General features: G+C 52.5%; 1 protein-coding gene across 3 annotated transcripts in view; it reads right to left on the bottom strand.

Annotated features, from left to right (window-relative positions):
* Nucleotides 1-18,569, bottom strand: part of GPT2 (glutamic--pyruvic transaminase 2) — a 34,743-nt gene extending 16,174 nt beyond the window's left edge. The window contains exons 1-6 of one of the 3 annotated variants that reach the window (XM_005218738.5): nt 18,465-18,569; nt 17,968-18,231; nt 10,807-10,896; nt 8,604-8,712; nt 4,247-4,380; nt 1,869-2,112 (exon numbers count right to left, since the gene is read on the bottom strand). In XM_005218738.5, the coding sequence (XP_005218795.1) occupies nt 1,869-2,112; nt 4,247-4,380; nt 8,604-8,712; nt 10,807-10,896; nt 17,968-18,210 (820 nt within the window). In that variant the 5' untranslated portion in view covers nt 18,211-18,231; nt 18,465-18,569. Of the gene's footprint in view, nt 1-1,868; nt 2,113-4,246; nt 4,381-8,603; nt 8,713-10,806; nt 10,897-16,831; nt 17,029-17,967; nt 18,232-18,464 lie in introns of those variants that run through there. The other 2 variants (NM_001193187.3, XM_024978567.2) reach the window with 2 other exon arrangements.
* Between the last annotated feature and the right edge of the window lie 1,566 nt (nt 18,570-20,135).

The following is a 20,135-nucleotide window of genomic DNA, read 5'->3' as shown; positions in this document are numbered from 1 at the left end:
TAAGACTTGATGCTTTCACTGCTGGGGTTCAAGTTTAATCCGTGGTCAGAGAACTAAGATCCTACGGCTGCGTATCACAACCAGAAACTAAAAAAAAACCTCAGAGAGCAAAACTAGCCTGAGCCTGCTTGTAACTTATTTTTTAGAAAAACTGCTTGTTGTTGTAGTTCAGTCGCTAGTCTCGTCCGACTCCTGCAACACACCAGGATTCCCTGTTCTTCACTATCTCCCAGAGTTTGCTCAAACTCATGTCCATTGATTCAGTGATGCCATCCAACCATCTCATTCTCTCATTCTGTTGCCCCCTTTTCCTCCTACCCTGGATCTTTCCCAGCATCAGGGTCTTTTCCAATGAGTCAGCTCTTCACATCAGGTGGCCAGAGTACTGGAGGTTCAGCATCAGCTTCCAATGAATATTCAGGGTTGATTTCCTTTAGCATTGACTTATTTGATCTCCTTATAGTCCAAGGGACTCTCAAGAGTCTTCTCCAGCACCACAGTTCAAAAACACCAGTTCTTCAATGCTCAACCTTCTTTATGGTCCAACTCTCACATTTGAACATGACTACTGAAAAACTGCTTATATTAATACCACACTCACATGACCCCCACTTTGACCCCAAATAGGAAAGTCTCTGGTGCAGTTACTTCTCCCCAGACAGCCAGAAGATATATGTAAGCTTCTGGTCAAGAAGTTACCAAGCCTACGATATAAACTAGGTATACAGAGTATTTCCTAAGATATAGGATCTACTACTCCAAGTTTGGGGCCAGTAGCATCAGCATCACCCAGGAGCTTGTTAGAAATGCAAATTGTCAAGTCCCACTCCAGGCTGATTATATCAGAATATCTAGATGTAGGGCCCAGCAGTTGTGTTTTTAACAAGCTGAAGTTTTAGAAGCATCATCCAAGGGCAGTGCTTCTCATCCTCAGTTACACAGAATATCGATGCCTGAGCCCCTTCTCCAGAGATTCTGGGGTGTGGCCTGGCCGCTGGCATTTTTAAAAGCTCCCTTTTTGATTCTAATGTGCAGCCAGGATTGAGAACTCAGCTCTGTCATTTTCCTACAGTACCCTGGTTAGGTCCCTCATCCCTTCCCCCAAGCAGTCGGTGTGAATAAACCAGGCGAGCAGCTGCGCCCATTTTCTGCACCCAGGAATTCAAGTGGAGCTTTCAGCTGATTGAAGCATCATTTGATGTTCCCAAGGAGCAGATTCCACAATCAACTCCACCATGCTTTGGCCCTGACCCAGTTTATCTCAACAAAGGAGGAGAGAGGAGCCCTTGTTCTCGGCATCCAAATAGCATCTGGGGCACATGAAGCCAGCAGCCTGGAAAGATCAAAACAGCCAGAACTGTGCATTTTTTTTGTGAAGAAAAATATGCAAAATTAGGAGAGCTTTCCAACTTCTGGAAACAGGTTTTTTTGGTTTGCTTTTGTTTTTAATATGGCATTTCCTTTTCAGGCCTCAAAGTACACAGTAATGCTGTGTCAAAGAAAAACAAAAACGCACACACCAGCAAATCTAAAAACTGGTTCAGAAAAACAAGTAGGAGTAAGGGTAAAATTAGGCCTATAATTAACGGTGATGATTTGTGTGTGACCTCAAAGAGTAGGTTCTTTGTACATGGACGAACAGGAAAAAGAACTGGTCTTAATTACAATACAACCCTGCCCAGGAAAATGCCTGTATTCCTAAGATGGCTGGCAGCCAACTTTATGATCTTATGTTAGCAAATCTGGAGTTGGATTGGGAACCTGGGAGCAAATAAGACTTCATTATTTCTTAGCTCTTTAGCGTCCAGACATCCAATACACCAGCCACCCTGCTCCCCAAGAAACTGGCGAGGAAGTAAAGCACAGACCTGTGGGGTTCCCGGGGTTGATGATGCACAGCACCTTGGGGTTACAGTGCTCTTTGGCCTGCTGCACGGCCCGCCGGAGCTCGTTCACATTCAGGGCCCAGCAGTTGTCCTCATCCAGGTAATAGTTCACCTGGATGGCATCGAGTTCGGAGATGACCGCTGAGTAGAGTGGGTACTGCGGGATGGGGATCATCACGCCTGTCCGTGACTTGCCGCCCCCGGAGACCAGGATCTTCAGGATTGTCTGCAACAGAGAAGTCACGTCTTACAGGGTCACTGCTACTTTCCACGCCCAGGGGCTGAACAGCGGCAGAAGCCAGAAGACCCCAAACCCCGCCTTTCACCAGTCACCCAGCGCCTGCCTCCAGCACAGCCACACGTGGGTTTCTGAACTCCCCTGAGTCTACCTCTCCTCCTCTGTAAAATGAGGTCTGCTACGAGGAATAAGCAAAATGTTTTAAAGCTTTTAGCACAATGCATGGTACCTAAAGACTTAATACCTGTCAGTATTTTTAAAAGAGGTCTTTTAAAGAAGTAGCCCAAAAACTAGACCTGCTCAGAATTATTGTGACCTCACCCCTGAAACTCATTATATATGTCTGGGGTGCAGCCTGGAATCTGTCTGATCACTAACTTATCAGAGCCCAAGACTTGGAAAGACCAGTGAACAAAGGAGTGTGAAAATGGGATAAGATACCCAGCTTCTGCCACCAGGTGGCGCTTCAACCTGGCTGTTTCCAAAATTGAATGAGCCCTAGGTTTACAGGATTCCTGAGAAATCAGGCCTGGGGAGTCCTGTGGGGCATTAGTGGGGGTGGCAGTAATTCACTGAATTCATAAGCCCAAACTCTTCTGGGTGAGTTTTACTTTTCTAAGCCTTACATGAAGACTTAGCGCCTTTCTCAGGCTCAGTTCCTTGCTACAACAATGCCAGTGTAACGGCTTGATTCTTTTCACTAAATCTTGAAGACTCTTCCCCACACCTGCCTCTGGAACCTCTACCCATACCTGGGCTTCTCTGGGAATGGAGAGGCGCCGTGATGGCAGCATACAGTGGAAGATGCCGTGGCTGGGGGCCTGAGTCCAATACTATAATCTCCAATGCCTCAAGAGGCTCTTAACAGCAGGCAGACCACCTAAGGTTTCTGGGCCTCAGTTTCCTCCCGGGCTCAAGGAAGAGTTTAATGCACTTGAGAGGCTTCAGCAAAGGACGAAATCATTTAATAAACATCCGAAACAAGAGCCTTGGAGGTTAAGAGACACAGACAAACATAACTTATTAAAAGAAGGGAGGACAAGTGAGCGGATGGCCCCCAGAACTGACTGGGCGTGGGGGGAGGGTGCTGGAAGGGAACAGGCTGCAGGTGAACCTCAGACCACAGGTTCAGCCCCTTCTCCTATCGACCCCTTGATACCAGCCCCTCTTCACCTCATCCACGGCTGATGCCCAGCCCAAGCCGCCTCTTCTCTTGTCTCCTAAACACTCTCACATCTACTATGCTCCCTCCTGCCACAGTTTAAGCTTAAGAACGTAAATCTAATTATGACCCTGTCTGCTTCAGATCCTTCAGTGGCTCCCACGGCTCTTAGGACAACAATACCTTAGGACTCAGGCTCCACCTGCCTCCCAGCATGTTGCTGGTAACTGCCCCTCCCCACATGTGCTTGCCCCACAATGCTCCATTTCCAAACATGCAGCCTCCTTCCAGCCCAAGGCCTCAGCATATGTTGACCTTCTGCCCTGAATCTGTCCCTCCCTGCCTCCCTGAGTTCACATCTACGCAGTCTCCAGATCTCTATCTGCTCAGTCTTCCTTGGAGAAACCTTCCTGCCCTCACCAGCCCCAGGTCAGAGTTCCTGCTGCTCCCTTCTGTTAACACTTTGTCCTCATCCAGAAGAGAAACTGAAAGCTTGCGATCTGACATGTATTTATGTGCTGTTAGTGTTAGTCGGATCCAGTACTGATGTCTAAGCAGAGACCAAATGTGTTTGGTTCCCCATGACTTCCCCGCACCTGGCACAGTGCCTGGCAGAGGAGAGACAGCATATATGCTGAGTAAGAGAAAGGCTGATGCCAGGAAGATCACTCTCAAGTGCCCTGTGACTTCTCCCAGCTGGAGGAGGGAAACTGAGGCTGCAGGAGTGTCCAGGTTCACAAAGACTTAACACAGTAAGGAAAGCAGGCTACCATTTCTCTAAAAGCTGCACCACTTCTCTAAAAGTTCAGGTGGGGCAGACAGCAGGGAGCAGAGGGTGGCCAACCTCTCTGCCCAGGCCTGCCCCCCTTTAACAGCCCACAGGCTCACGCATCGGCCCTAACGCGCAAGGCTGTTCATGTGGGTGAACAGTGAGCAACAATGAGCCGCTCCGACACGTACAGAAATGCCGTCACTAGCTCCAGTGGTCAGGTAAATGTTATCCGGGTCTGCAGGTACACCGCCATCTCTCCTGGTGATGTAGGCAGCTACATCTTCACGGATACAGTTGACGCCCTGGCTAGCACTGTAAGAGCCTGTAAGACAGCAAGCAAGACAGTGACTAGAGGGAAGATCTGGCTCCATGCAGTCTGAGATATCTATATAATTAACTGGGGGTGGGAGGCTGGGGGAGGTCAAGGAGTCTCAGTGGTGCCCTATTCCCACGGCTCTAGGTTCTGGAATTGTGGCAAGCTGCTTAACCACCTGTCTGGGCTTCATCCACCCATCCTGTCATCCCTCCACCTACCCAAGCGTCTGCCCACTCATCCAACCATTCGCTCATCTGCTATCCATCCATTCATCCACACACCCACTCACCTGCCCGCCCACTCACCCACCCATCTGCCCGTCTGTTCATCTACCCACCCGAACCTACTTATACTTCAAGCATTATCCCAGGCCCTGACTTCTAACCAGTTAAATGGTGCTCATACCTGCTCTACCCACCCTGCTTGGCTTTACATGCCTTCCGCGACAGCACGATCCATTACAGCTGGGACTGCTATGGTTTTATCACTGCTGCCTACACACGGTTCCAAAGAACCTGACAGAAGGGTCACCCCAAAATGGCACCACCTGCCATCCCAGGAATCTAGAGCCCTGACAGGCACTAACCACAGGTTCTTTGGGGCTGCTGGGCATGACGCACCTACCCTCACCCTATGGCAACAGCATGCTCAGGCCGCCAGTTAGGAGCCAAATCCAAACCACCAGTTAAAGTGAAGTTCAAAAACAGCGGTGACCACTTTGGGCTTGGGAGTATTTTCGGCAAAGGGGCACAGAGGGGCCTTTTGTGGCGCTGAGAGCGTTCGTTGTCATGATCTGGGCACGGGTTACACAGGCGTGCACGCACAGGTGCTGTACATTAATATCTGTGCATTTACTGTAGGCATACAAATGTTTTCAGGATGTCAGGCCACTACTTACGTTTTTGAAAAAAACTGAAAATAGGTGCCTGCACATGCACAAAATCTTTCTAGAAGGAGACTCAAACTGGCGAGGCGAATTCTCCGGGGACATGATCCAGGAGGCTTGGGCTCAGAAGTGGGAGGCAGATCTTTCACTCTATATTCTTTTATCCCATTTGAGTTTTATACCACGTTTAAAGAAAACCAGCCAACTTCCTCCTAAGGACTGCAACAGCACCACCAGGAGGCGCCCGGTTTAAGGGCCTGTGTAGCACTGGGCTGGCCTATCCCCTCGGATAATTGTAAACTAGGCGGGGAAGTGTAGCACTGGGCTGGCCCATCCCCTCGGATAATTGTAAACTGGGGGGGAAGTGTAGCACTGGGCTGGCCTATCCCCTCGGATAATTGTAAACTAGGGGGGGAGGGGAAGTGTAGCACTGGGCTGGCCTATCCCCTCGGATAATTGTAAACTGGGGGGGGAGCGGCACCACTCCTCTAAGAGTTCAGGTGGCAAACATTAACACGCACCAAATCTGGGTGGAGAGTAGAGTCCTGTCGCGTGCTTTGGGGGTACTCGAGGGCATCTGCAGACGCCACTGTTAGAGAATCCTCCTTCCACTGGGTGTCTTGATATTTCCTGGGCTCCCGAGCCCAGAAAGCTTCCCGTGCTGTTTCCCTCTGCCTTCTTTCACTGCCCTCTGCTCCACTCCATGGGGCCTGGCCACTTCCACACCAGCTAAGCCTCCTCTTCTTCCTGCCTCTAGTTCATCTGCTTCCCTGCATTCCCAGGCCTTTCCCCACTAGCAAGCTCTCTGTTCCTGCCGGCCACAGGCTTTCCATCTTCTGTTTTGTTCTGAGGTACCCTGATTCTTCAGAGCTCAGATCTAGCCTCTCAAGAAGTCTGAGAAATGGCTTCACCCCAGCCTTTCTGATTTCTCCAGTTACCTTCCACAGATGAATCCTTGCCTCCCCATGTTGACTTGCAGGCAGGAACCATCACCTATTTCTTCTGTGCATCTCTGCAGCACCTACCCCCAGCTAGGCCCGCCCCACCACACTCCTGTGTAGGACACTCTGCCCTGAACCCGACGGCAACCTGCCTCCCACAGTCCACAGATCAGCGACAGCTACCAAATCACCCAGCGTCATTGCATCCAAACCCCTTCACTCAGTCACACTCAGCTCCTAAGCCTCAGGGCCTTTACACACACCATTTTCTCTGTCTGGGATTCATTAGCAGATACTCTTACTCATCCTCTACATGGACTTGAAACACTTTCTCCTTAAACCCTCCCTCTCCATTAGAATCCCTTGTTCAAACCCCATAACTGTCTGCTTGTTCACCAGGAACTCATGAAAACTGGGAATTATGTTTTTGTCTTAATTCTTTTCCATGTTTGTTTCTCCCAAATATGACAGCGAGTCATGAGCACAGAAACTCCACCTGCCTTCCCCAGTGTCCCTCGGGGCCTAGAGCAGTGCCTGGTCCACAGCCCGGGCTCCAAGAGGGGCTGGAGGAGGGCGTTCTCTCCCATCTCCTACCACCCCCAGATGTGTCTAGGTTTCACCTCAACCCCACTTAAGATTCAGGACACAACCTGAGAACTGGATTACTCAAACAAAAAATAAATGAAGCCCCAATAAAAAATAACTTTAAAGGGCATGATAAAAACACGTCCAGGTGAGCCCCTTTATAATCCTTCCTTGGGTCAGGGTGGCCCTGGGCGTAGCTTCCATTTCCTTCATTTTTGTGGACAGTGCTCAGGTTACCCAAGCCTTCGCTGACAGAGCGCCACTCCCATTGTTCCACCCTCTGCCAGAACACTGCCCTTCCTCCCACAATGGGCAGAAACAGGTAGTGACCGCCAGGGTGGGGCTTCTCCACACGTGACAAGCAGCACAAACAGCAACTTGCCTGCAAGCCCAGGAGGTGGGTACAAAGTATCTCCTAGTTCAAGGATGAGGAAAGAGGCTCAGAGAGCACTTCCCTCACCCATCCTGCTGAGCTCCTCATACAGAACGCAGACAGGCCTGACTCACATGGACATGGCCTCCCCACATCATTCCCCCAGCCCTACCTGGCTGACACAGAAAAAACTTGTTGATGAGGCTTGTCCCTGGAACAAGATCCCTTCCCAGTTCCCCAGACATTCGCGCAGACAGCAACCCCCCTCCCCCCACCTCTGGGTTGCGCTTCCTGGAGCCTCAGGCCGAAGGCCACGGATCTCTGAGAAGCGCCTTTGTCCTCTGGGCCGGGCAGAGGGTGCAGAGGGAAAGAGCCTGGAGGCCGGGCCTCTGAGCTGTGGCGCTGCCCTCTGCCAGCTTGTGGTTTAGGCCTTGCCCCACAAGGTGCTGGCCCACACCCCACCCAGGCTGGCTGGCAGGGAGGCAAAGGGCGGCGGGCCCCTTCCTGAGAGGGACACACGAAGGACACAGGCTTGGACGGAGGGCTAGTGGGGTGATCACAGCCAGGAAGGCTAAGCCTAGTGATGTCCATAAAGGGACAGAGCAGAAAGGGGAGGGGAAAGGCGGGGAGGTGACGGAGAGGCCGAGGGCAGCTGATACCCTGCTGAACGAGCCACAAGAATCCCTGTCCCAGGTTTTGGAACATTCAGGCAAGCTTCCTAAAAAGCCCTATGGACAACTTCTCCTCAGGACAAGGGGAGCCGGATTCCCTATGTATTCCACGGGGCAAAGGAATGAGGCAAAAATAAACAAGAAAGAGAACATGAGATGAGAACAAAGAGCCAGCCGCCCAGGGGCTGGAAATCCACCTCAGCAGGGAAGGGAGAGAAGATGCCTTCACATCCACAGGGCCTCCCCACTCAGAGGCCCCTGGGGCCGGGCGTGGGCTCCGGGCACAAAGGGGCACAAAGGGGCCCAGGCCGGTGTCAGGAACACAACACACACGTGGTGGGTAAGGGGGGGCACCTCCACAGCGAGGAAGCCACCAAAGGGGGCCACAGCGGAGTGAGAAGCCGGACCAGCTGGGCAACGTACCTCCTTCTGGCCTCCCGGCTCAAGCTCAACCTTCTGCCCTGAGGGTGCGGTGGGCTCAGCGTCACAGCTGGCTCCCCCTGGAAACCCCAAATCCTGCCAAATGCAGACTCTCGAGCCTGAAGTGCCCCCAATCCACCAAGAGACAGCACTGACCCCATCAGCTCGGCAAACAGGAGGCTCACAGAGCACGGACAAGGAGAGTATTTTTCCCTGACTCGGCCTGTCGGCCACCCCACACACACTCACACACTCGCTCAACGCATAACCCGCCGTGAGGGGCCCGGCCAGGCCCATGCTGGGAACACACGTTCTTTTCACGCCCGCTGGGACCTGGCAAGTCGAGGCCTCACCCAGGCTGTTCCCGCCGCAAGCCTGTAGGATGCGCCGGGCTCGTTTCTTAGCATCTTCTGGGAAGCTGGGGCTGTCCAACAGGTTCGGGTAGGTGCACAGTGCCATTACCTGGGGGAACAGAGGCATGGGCTGGGCTCTCCGCAACCTCCCACCCCAGAGGGGCACCAAGGATGTCTCTGAGGGGCAGTGTCACCGCCGGACTCTCCACGAGGGCCCCCGCCTGTGGGGAGGGTCTGGGGACGGGTGGGGAGGAGGACAGTGGATGCTCTGCAGCGGAAGGGAGATGGTGAGAGGCAGGGTCCCTGATGACCTGGGCTCGGGCCAAGGGTGGGCCACCAGAGGAGCCAGGGAACAAAACGAGGCTGCTACTCGGCCCAGCTCCTCCATAAAGGCCAGCAGCTCACATAGCCAAGGCCATAGAACCAGGGGTTCCAGAGCAGGGAGCTGGGACTGAGCAGACAGGTACACCCCAGCTGACAAGACTGCAGAGACCCCCCTCCTTACAGGCTGAGCGCCCCCCCATGCCCCGCCCCCACCCCTCCTCACCATCACCCCCTTTCCTGGCCAGAAGTGAAAACCGAGTCAGCTTTTTCACTTCTGTAACAGAGAAAATCACCCTAACCTCACAAATTAAGAGGATTACGCAAGGAAATGTTTGCAAAAGTGTCAGTAAACCCCCGCTCAGCAGGCAAGTCTAAGCTGGAAGCTTAGGAGCAGTGCCAGGAGCAACGAGATGAGGTGGGGCTCACGGCTCTGACACCAGCTGGGGGCTTCGGGCAGGCTCAGGCTTCTTGGAGCCCGGCTTTGCCTCAAATAAATTTGTGCAACGGGCGGTGACCTGGCTTGTCCTCCCGCTCTGGGGCGCTTATGAAGGCTGGAGGAAGCCAGCACCAGGTGGCAGAGGCTGGGTCCGCTGTGGCCAGCAGCAGGGCTGGATCTGGGAGTGTGCCAGCCAGTCAGAAAAGGCTGAGGCAACAGGAGCCTGTTCACACCCAGAGCCCCAGGCACGTGTGGGGAACCTCTGCAGAGCGAGGCCACTTTGGACCTCTCCTCTCCTAAGCTATGTGCTTCCAGGACAAGCTTTCAGGACAAGCAGGATGCTCTAACGTCCTCCCACCTCCACCTCCCGCGCAGAGCCACTCTGTCTGGTCTGATCCACTTCCTCATCATGGGCCCAGCTTGAGGCCTCTGACACTCACAGGCAGCTGGCACACTCCTGAGTCAGCAGCAATGCCACGGGAGTCCATTCAGTGGACGTTCCTGAGGTCATCACCGGCCTCAGTTCTTCTCCCCATACCCTGTGTGAATTCCCTGAGGGCCTGCAGGCTGAGGCCCTGGGGCCCCCAACACCTGCCATCCAGAGAGCAGGGCAAAGTTTGCCGCTCCTGTGTGCCAGCCCCTGCAGCAGGAAGTACCGGCAGGAAAGGAAGACCGGGGTGTTCAGCACTCAGCTTTCCTGCCGGCCTCAGCCTACGAACCTTAACCACACAAAGACCAAATTTTGCTCCAGTATTGGCCCCATTTCCTCTCTAGGAAAACGCCTTCCCCACAGCTGGTCTCCAGCCTCTATCTAGCAGATGCTGTGGCACTCTCCCACCTTTTCTTTTCCCCCAAGCCCACCAATCTCACAAGTTGGGCCCATGCAGCATCTTTGCAGTTGGCACTCAAACTGAAACATGGAAATGTGCCTCTTGAAGGCCGTCATGTTCATCATCTCATGGAGGTCCCCAGAAGTCCTCTGTGGCAGTGCTCTGGTGACTTCCACTTGCCCAAAGCCACCCAGCTGATCAGCAACAGAGCCAACACTCAAATCTGGGGATTCTCACTTGGGAAACCATATCTAGATCCCCACGCACCACCTCCCAGCCTTCATCTACTCTCTGATGCCCTCAGCAACCCAGGTCCGAATGCAGCATCCAGGACCATTCACCTGGGAGTCTTGTACACTACAGCGACCTCAGAATGGGCTTAGGGATTTTAGACAGCCTTGGAAGGAAGGGGAGGAGCCTGCTGGAGAGAACCAGAGGAGCCATCAGGCGCTGGAGGGGGTTGCTGCTTCAGTGGCATCTCCCTGTGGGATTCTAGTGCCTGCTGGGTCTTGAGGGGCTGGACAGGCAAGGAGGAAGAGGCAATTTAATAGGCTTGGCTGTCAGGTTGCCTCCCTGCTACCCCAGGGGCCTCGGTTCCTGAGGGCCAGCTCACCTGTCGCAGGAAGGTGATTGGCTGCTGGCCCATGGCCTGGGCATCCCCGATGTTGGCACGGATGACCTCAGTGAACGGTTTTTTGATACCCTGAGTAGAGAGAATGCAATAGGTGGTTACTTAGGGATTCTCAGACCCTAGATTTCAGAAGCCGAGCAATGGTCAACAGGATATTAGTAAGCAGCCCTATTCTGAGCCTTGCCAGGTGCCAAGCGCTTGATATGCTTGGTCCCATTTAACCTTCACAACCACCCCCATGAGGAAGGGCTTGTATTAATCCCATTTTATAGATTGGGAAATTAAGGCTTCAAAAGGTTATCCACTTTCTGAGAAGGCTAGAAGAACTTCCCTGGGCTGCCAGAGAACTCTGAGGCAGCTATAGGTCCATGCTGACCCTGGGGCAAATGCGGTGGGAAGGAGGGAGGGGGTCAGCAGCAGAAAGCATCAGGAGAGGGTCCCACAGCTGCCAGCTCCACCTCCACCCCTAAGTGATTGATGGGACACTGCAGCCAGCCTTCCTGCCAGAAGACACTGATCCGCAGGGACCTCTCGGGGGTCATTCTCTTGCAACCCTGTCTTTGAAAAATGAAGAATGTGGACTGAGCTTCATACTGAAAAGAAAAAAAAAGCATCAGGGATAAAGATGTCTAGTTGAAGAGCAAAAGTGAGGCCACTGCCTGAGCAATGTGTTTACACAGAGCAGAGATGGCAGAGAGAGAAGGAACTCGGAAACCGTAGCAACAACATCGCTGGGAAGTGACTATGGGACACCCTGGCTGCTGCAAAGGAGAAAATATGGTTTGGAAGGAGAACTGTGGGGATCTGGAAATATGGGAGCTCCACACAGTTCCCTGATAAATCCAGAATTAGCCACTATAAGAGAATCAACAGTAGGTTCAAGAACCTCCCAGAGCAGCTGAAAGGATTATCTGAGACAAACAGTATGAAAGCACTTGGCAGAGTACAAATATCATGTTACAAAGCTGGACCAGACCAGGAGCAAGACTGCAAGGGTCACCGTGGGGGAAGAAGGCGGTGCGGCAAGGGGTGGCCTGCGCGGAATGGCCACCTTCCCATCTCCAGCTGCCCTGTTCCCAAAGGCATGCTAAATACAAATTTTAAGGGTACAATTCTATGATTCTGATACTTGTCTTCTCCATTTCACATGTGTGAATAAAAGCAACTTTAGAAAACGTTCCCCTTTTTAACTCAGTAAGACACACCTTAAAGTAAAGACCAGTGGGCTTAAGGAATGAATGCAGCTGCCAAACAAGCTTTCTTGACTCTCATTTGCCACCCCTAAGCCCTCCCATATGGAATTCTCCAGCTGCTTTAGGAGCCAGGAGGCACAAGGGGCTGAGGAGGGCACCCCAGAAACAGCCCTGTGCTGTGCTCAGTCACGTCGAACCCTTTGCAACTCTCTAGACTGTAGCCTGCCAGGCTCCTATGTTCATGGGGATTCTTGAGGCAAGAATACTGAAGTGGGTTGCCATGCCTCCCTCCAGGGGATCTTCCCAATCCAGGGACTGAACCCACATCTCCTGCACTGCAGGCAGATTCTTTACCATCTGAGCCACCAGGGAAGCCTGGAGGCAGCCCTGGACTTCCATAAACCAGGCCTAATGAGTCGAAAAGCTCTGTTTGGGTTGAAGGGGGTAGAATTCCCTTCTGCCCTTTTCACCAAGTTCTTCAGGGCTGGCAAATATGGAAAGACATCTCGGGGTAGGGGGTGGGGGGTGGCAAGGAAGGGGGTAACACTGCCTACTGCCCAGGACTGGGCCAGGGGTGAAGTCAGACACGCTGGAGACAGGCTGCAGGGCGTGTGGCCTCAGGGCTCATCCCACAGGCTGAGCAACCCAGGCCACTGTGTGCAAAGGGTAGGACTCCCCCACCCACACTGGCCTGAGCTCCTGGCGTGGGACCCTCTGTTAGTCTGACTCCATCGCCATGGCCCCCTAGGCCTGGCCAGCTGAACTCAGGTGATTTCCACGGTGTGGGCACAGTCCACTCTTTGGTGGGGAGTAAATCTGTTCACGGTCGAGGGCAGGACATATACCATAGCTGTGGGCCCTGGGCCAGCCCCATGGAGGGAGAAAAATAATCAGATCCCTGGATGTTCCTTGTCCCCTCCACCCTGCACTGCTCAATCAACTCAAGCAGCCTGGGAGTATGGAGCATCTCCTTTCTTGGGTCTGGGTACCCACAGGCTCCAGATACTTTGCTATGATGGATGAGCTAGTGGGTGGGAAACTGCCTCCTCTGAATGGACTGGGCTGCCCAGCTAAGGGCCACCATACAAAGGAGACTCCTGTATCTATGTACTTGAGTTCTACGTGGGTTGGGAAATACCAAGGAGCCAGGGGCAGACTTCTACCCACAGTGACTCATCCAAGTCTGGCAAGCACACCCAATGGAGACCTCACCTCAGCCCTGCCCCCAGGAGCCAGCCAGGGCAGCACGTAGCTTCTTAGTTCCAATTCCTAGCATCCTAGAGCCCACGTGTCTAACTCACCCACACACATCCTGCCCAGAGCTGCCTCACCGGAGGGCACTGAGATGAGATCCATCGCAGGGGCCTCCCTTCCCACCATTCAGGTCAAGAAAGGCTCAGGGAGCAGGCCCCCAGGCTCTGGAGATGGCATATTTCAGAAGGTGTTATTGGGAAGGAAAAAGGAAGGACAATGATAACGCCTTTATCATTGTTATGACTGTCCTTCCCAGTTCATAGGTGCAGCATTCGAACAATGGACAATTCCAACAGGCACAGGCATTTTCCTCAAGGTAGGGGTGGCTCCTGTCATTTCATGCGACATGCCAGTGGGGAGGCTTGGTAGGATGGTTACTCCCCAGAGAACCTCCGTTTCATTCACGAAAACTTATGAATCATGCTCTGTGACAGAAGTGGGCAACATCGGAGAGGCCACCACTTTCAGAGTGCTGGCTGATGAAGAAGCAGGCTCAGAGAAGGGAGAGAGGGCACAGCTGGCCCCAGGCCAGAAAGGCCATGTGAAAAGACCTCAGGACCAGTGAGCAGCACTGGGGCAGACATGAAGTCCCCCAGAGGGCTCCAGAAGGAAGTCTCAGGGACAAACCCGACTAGCCTCCAGGGTCCTTGAAAACAGCTGCGCTGCATAGCAGAAGAAACGAGACTCAGCACAGGGTCTGGCCCTAGCCAACGTGACAAACAAACCTGGAAGAAACTGAGCCAAACCTACACAGGCCTGAGATTAAGAGAAGGTGGGAACTCCAAGGGCTGAATTTTCTAACCACGGAAGCGGGGAAGGCTGGACGAAAGGCTCCTGAACTGTGGGAGTCTGTGGGAGGGTCAACCGTAGAAGCAGAGATTTGCAGGGCAGAGCAGGGATGAAAGGTGAATGAGCTCCGAACAGTATAATTTAAGGCAGCAAGCCTAAGCTGCAGGCAGGAGGGAGCCAATCCCACAGAGCGCATTCCTAGACCCAGAGACTCAGAAGGAAGGCAAGGAAAGAGGGACCCTCGGCACCTCTCCTCCAGGCAACTCTCGTTAGCTTGAAAACAAGACCCTGAAGAGTTCTGATTGGGAAATCCCCTGGTGGTGCAGTGGCTGGGACTCCACGCATTCACTGCTGAGGGCATGAGTTCAATCTCTGATTGGGAACTAAGATCCCGCAAACCACACAGCACAGGCCAAAAAAAAGCCAAAAAAAAAAAAAATGAGAGCAAAACTAGCCTTTGCTTTCTCATAAAGTGTTTTTTTTTTTTTTTTTTTTAAGAAAAACTGCTTATATTAATATAAACTCACATAACCTTTTGACCTAAAACAGAAAGTTGCTGGTGCAGTTATCTCTCCCCAGACAGCCAGAATCCTGATAGGGTTCTAGCTATTCAAACCATCATCACTAACCATCTCCAACTCGTCTTCAGTGGAAATAAATTGGCCCTATTTTACAGAGGAATAATTGAGGCCAAGGTGTTCTGAACGATGCGAAGCCCACAGCACATAAAGGCAAAGCCCAGGATGCAGGTCCCTGGTGACTTGGGCAAGGCGGATGGATGGAGGGTTCATCCAAACGGAAGCCTATGTTACAAATTTCTTTTATTCTACGCTCTAAAGAAAATAGCCTATGAAATTTGCTTGTGCCTCACACATCCAGAGTTTCCACTCTTAGCTAACTATCAGCAGGTGCTCCAGCATTCTCCATTTTCATCTGTTTCTCGGTGCAGCATTCAGCGATTTTAATATATTCAGTGTTTCCCTTCATGAATGTTTTGCCCTGACTCTGTGTACTTTTTACAAACAAAAGCCATTCCTGTCTCCACTTATGTCAACCTCCTTTCCTCCTCCCATAAAACGAGGGAAAAGGAAGTCGGTTGAGGAAGAACTGACAGATCTTTTCAAAACTCCTACTAATGGCAGTTTATTTTTAAGTGCTGCTCCCAGGGAACACCAGGATCTGAAAAGCTGATAGGTACTCCCCCTTGGAGCTGCTGTCAGGGAGAAACAGGGCCTCCCTGACAGCACACAGACCAGGCTGGAGGAGAATGGCCCCTTTCACACGCTCTTGGCCAAGTGCCCCTCCTCCTCAGGCTCTCCTGAGCATTTTCCCCCACTCCTACCACAATGGACGGGACTTGTCTGGCATGCCACGCCACAGGCAAAAACCAGAGCCACGTGTCCAGCCAAACAGCCGGTACTGTTAGCATAGCACCTGGTGAAGTGATTCCATAAGGCAGTACAAGGCCTTCAAATGGAGAAAGAGGCACAGAGGTCAGGGCCTGGGGAAACCCTGGGCCCCCCAGACCACTGCTCTTCTTTTATAGACTAGGGAAACCAAAGCCCAGAGAGGACAAGAGATTTACCCCCAAGTCACTCAACTCCCTACATATCCCATCTCTAACCAAGTCAAACCCTTTAAAACAACATCAGTCCAGTTTCGATCATTAGAGTTCAAAACAGAAGTCAAAACCTGAAGCTGTGCAAAGCTAAGCCAAAAAAAAAAAAAAGACTGAGAAACCCTAAGAAAACATGGCTCTCTCAGAAGAGGACATGCTTAAGCTAGCAAAATGGAGAGGCTGTCTTTAAAGAATGAAAGATTTAAGCGAGGCTATACTGGCTTGGCTGGGGCTATTATCTCCAGCACCAAGAGTCAGGCAACTGAGACTCGACGAAGTGAGGAGAGAACAAGAAGGGATGAATTTGAATGAAAGTACCGGAGAATGTAGATGGACAGAAAGAATGTCTCAAGTTATTCAGGGGTAGGACATGGCAGTGAAGCCATCTGTCCTAGAAATCACAGTGTGTTTCCAGCCCAAATGACCAAGAAATTTCTCTAGCTCAATGATGGAGTCATACCCTGTTGGAACATCTTCTTAGTTGCCCACTGCACACCAAACTTTGAATTATAAAGTCCTAAGCCCAGCACACCAGACTCCAGTCCCTCCTTTCCATCTCATTCATTTAGCATATCCCTTGCAAGACAGTGCTCTCCAAACAGCACCAGTCCCCTCCCCTATTTGCCCAGAACTTCCCAACCTTGTTTTTTCTCCCGGCCCTCCTTCCACCTAGAATGCTCTCACATTTTCTCTACCTGCTAAAAATAATAATAATAATAAACCACCAATCCTTAAAGAATTGGAGGAAGAGAAGTTCAGGCCCAGAGAACAACATGGCAATCAGTTCCGTGAAGGCAAAGACAGTGTCTCCCTTCTATTCTAACCATCCTCATACTTCATGGAGTCCATGCTATTTAACAGAAGGTAGAGATAATCCCTAGAACCCCTACCAGCTCTGGAACCAGAGAAATCAGTTGTAAAGTGCTAAACCGGAAACAATTTAATCTCAGGTTTAACAGGGAGACTGTTGTCTCAAGGAGGGCCAGCTCCAGTCTGCCAGATATCAACAAGGAGCAGAAACCTTTTTTCTGCCTGTGGTCCACTTTTGGGACAGGGAGGCACAGAAACCAAGCCAGCCTTTCAAGGACCAATCTTTAAACTTAGCCTTGCAAGGAGTCAGAGGGAGACACTGGACTTGACTTATTCAACTCACTGTTTTGAGTCAGCAGAACTGGGTGTCCCAATGAAGTCTCAGCAAGCCGTGAGCTCATCAAATGCCCCAAAGTGCCCATGTTACAGTCATGGTCCCATCATGGCTTCTTCTCAAGCATTCAAGGACCATTAAGTGACCAACTCACCCCCAAGGACGTTCAGTTCTGGTGCCTATGAGAGTAAGATCAAAGAACCCTTCCCCCTTCTGGGTTAGGTCTACCTTGAGCAAGCAGCTGGGTGACTACTTCATCTGCTCATATAAATCTTAGGAATATATACATTTTTTACATTATCCTCTGGACTCTGCCTCCTGAATTCCACCAGCGTTAGAACTCTGGTAAACTACAGAGGTATTTCTTTCACCCACCCGAGCCACCTCGTTGTAGGGGGACAGGAATCACTACCAGGTGTGTGGTCACTTTACACACAGCTGTGAACTCAAGATTCCAGTCTGCCGGCGGCCAGGGGGAAGAAAGTCCCAGGGCCACCCTGCCAAGGCCCCAAAGGCCCAAGCCTCTGCTACCCACTGTGGGCGACTGTATCCTCAGAGAACAAAATCGGGCTGTCAGTCAAGGTTCCAAAGGGGATCTAGGGGAAGGAACTGTGCCGGACCACTTTTGTCAGGGAATCATTACTGGAAGAATGACAGAGAAGGTCTCACAGAGAGAAAAAGCTTCGGGAGAACACCCAGGTCTCTTCAGAGCCTTCATGGCACCTCTGGTACCTAAGGTGATGTCTGAAATTCTCCTTTATGTCTTTCCTGCCTGTCGTTGTCCTCACCCTCACGCCCCAGTGGATCTTGGTTCCACTCAAGTAGGACAGCCACATAGCAGGCAGTGCCTGGCACTAAGGGCCACTCGATTATAATTGATGAATTCAGTTCAACAAGTGAACCATATCTGAGGGCCTTACTTTGTGCCAGGTGCCGGGGACTAGTGAGGGAAGGGTTGGGGGGAGGGCATTCTCTCATTTCAGTCAAGACTGGCCGAATGAAGGAGCTTGGCCACGCGGCTGGAGGAAGTACAGCAGTTGGACCCCAGGAGGCGACAGCTGCTACTCCTCCCCCCTCGCCCCCACCCGTGCCCCCTGGCCTCCCGGGGCCCTCCCGCCCCACGCGGGCTCGGGGCCCGCGCTCACCCTCTGCAGCTCGAGCTCGATCTCGCCGGCCTTGAGCACGATAGGTCCCCGCACCGCGTACTCTACCGCCTTCACCTGCGGGTTCATGGACTCGAGCGTAAGGATGCGCTCGCGCCGGCTCCGCTCGGGCCGCACTTTGAGCACCGCCGAGGCCTCGGCGGCCGCGCTGCTCTGACTGCGGCCCCAGGGGCCGAGGGTCCGGGGGCAGCAGCCCCGCCGGACCAGCGCCGCCGCCCGCTGCATCGCGCGGCCGCCGAGAGAAACCTTGGGACAAATAGGGAAAGAGAACAAACACGTCGCGCACAGCCCAAGGCAGGCACGCGGGCACCCGCCCCCAAGCTCAGCCAAGGGCTCCTTCAGCGAGAGGTGCCAGCCTGGCTTCGGGGACGGGTGCCCATCCCCCGGCGACTCGGACCCTGCACCTCGCCGCTGCATAACCAAAGCGCTGCACAACCGGATTTTGCAAAGGCTGAGCCCAATGCATGCATGCAACGTGCCTGTCGCCGCCTGGTCACCCCTTCGTCGAGTCCGGCTAGAAAGCTCGCCTATAGCAGCTCCTCGGCTCAGGCGCCGGCAGCCGCATCCCAGCTCCCGCACGCAGCACCGGGCCCCCAGCGCTCACACACCCACAGCCCGCGAGTCCGCCCGGGCCTGCCCGCTGGCTCCTGGGCCTTGTAGTTCCCTTGTCGTTTTTCAGAACAGGTGTGGCGAGCTGGTTTAACTACAAGTCCCATAGTGCCCCGCGCTGGCCTGATCTGGGGGCGGGGCTGGAGGCGGGAGCGAGGGTCTGGCTCTGCCTTGGGCTGGGCGGGCTCTTTGTCTGGCTGAAGAGTCTGGGATCCCGGAGGGGCCTGGCGGGGGCTCTTCTCGCGGCTTTCTGCGAATTTAGAGCTATTTGGTGCTTCTCCCTGGAGGCGCGTCGCTCATTCCCCCACACAACCCTTTCCCCAACATCTGCAAGGACACCGGCGGAGAGATGGTGCAGTCCTCGCCCCAAGTTTCATCATCCAGGGTTCAGTGGCCGCTCAACAGGGGCTGGTAGGAAGCAAGGGTGGGGTGGGGGTTAGGAGTTTGCGACTTGACTGCCAATTTTACCCTTCTCAACGTCAGTTTTCTTGTCAAAAGGGACATCAGCTCTCAGCCTTTAAGGATTGTCCTGAAAATTAAAGGACCAACAGCTGGTATATACCAGGTGGTCAGGCTTTCTGACAGCTCCATTTGAAACGCTACCCCACCTCCACTACCTCTTTTAATTTCTTTTCTAGCATCAGAAATTTAGATCCTTTTTACTGGCTCCCCCGTTAACCATGTAAGCTCCAGAAGACAGGAGCAGCGTTTTTCTTGTTCATTGTATTCACAACGTATTCACCTAACGTCTGAGTGTTAGCAGCACATAGTAAGAATTCAGTAAACGTTTGTTGAGAATGGATGCTCAGCTCTTTGTAGCTTTTTTTTTTTTTTGTAAAGGTACTTGCTGTTGACTAAAAAAAGATGTACAACTTGAGAGTTGTGAGCTAAGTTTTATTTGAGGCAAAATGAGGACTGCAGCCCAGGAGGCAGCATCTCAGATAGCTCTGAGAGACTGCTCCAAAGCGGCAGTGGGGGAAAGTCAACATATAAGGTTTTGGTGAAGGGGGAGTTCAATACCATTAAGCGCTCATTTTACAAAAGGTTTTTTGTTAGTCATGAGGGTCTGATGTCACCATGAAGGGATTTAGTGCTTCTCTAGATATGAGGAGACGCAAGGGTTGAGAGATCAGCCCTGGGTGTTCTTTGGAAGGAATGATGGTAAAGCTGAAACTCCAGTACTTTGGCCACCTCATGCGAAGAGTTGACTTATTGGAAAAGACTCTGATGCTGGGAGGGATTGGGGGCAGGAGGAGAAGGGGACGACAGAGGATGAGATGGCTGGATGGCGTCACCGACTCGATGGACGTGAGTCTGAGTGAACTCCTGGAGATGGTGATGGACAGGGAGGCCTGGCATGCTGCGATTCATGGGGTCCCAAAGAGTTGGACACGACTGAGTGACTGAACTGAACTGAAGGGTTGAGATCATAAAATCTGTTCCTAAAAACATCCTACTATCTGAAGACCTGTCCCACCAGATTCCCTGGAGCACAGAGTGCCTCACTCCACCCTGAACTCCCTCAGGGTTTGCTGAAGATC

The sequence above is a fragment of the Bos taurus genome, chromosome 18 (assembly GCF_002263795.3).
Source record: "Bos taurus isolate L1 Dominette 01449 registration number 42190680 breed Hereford chromosome 18, ARS-UCD2.0, whole genome shotgun sequence".
Lineage (NCBI taxonomy): Eukaryota > Metazoa > Chordata > Mammalia > Artiodactyla > Bovidae > Bos > Bos taurus.
The sequence above is the reverse complement of the archived record's forward strand: the minus strand, read 5'-3'. Positions and strand labels throughout refer to the sequence as shown.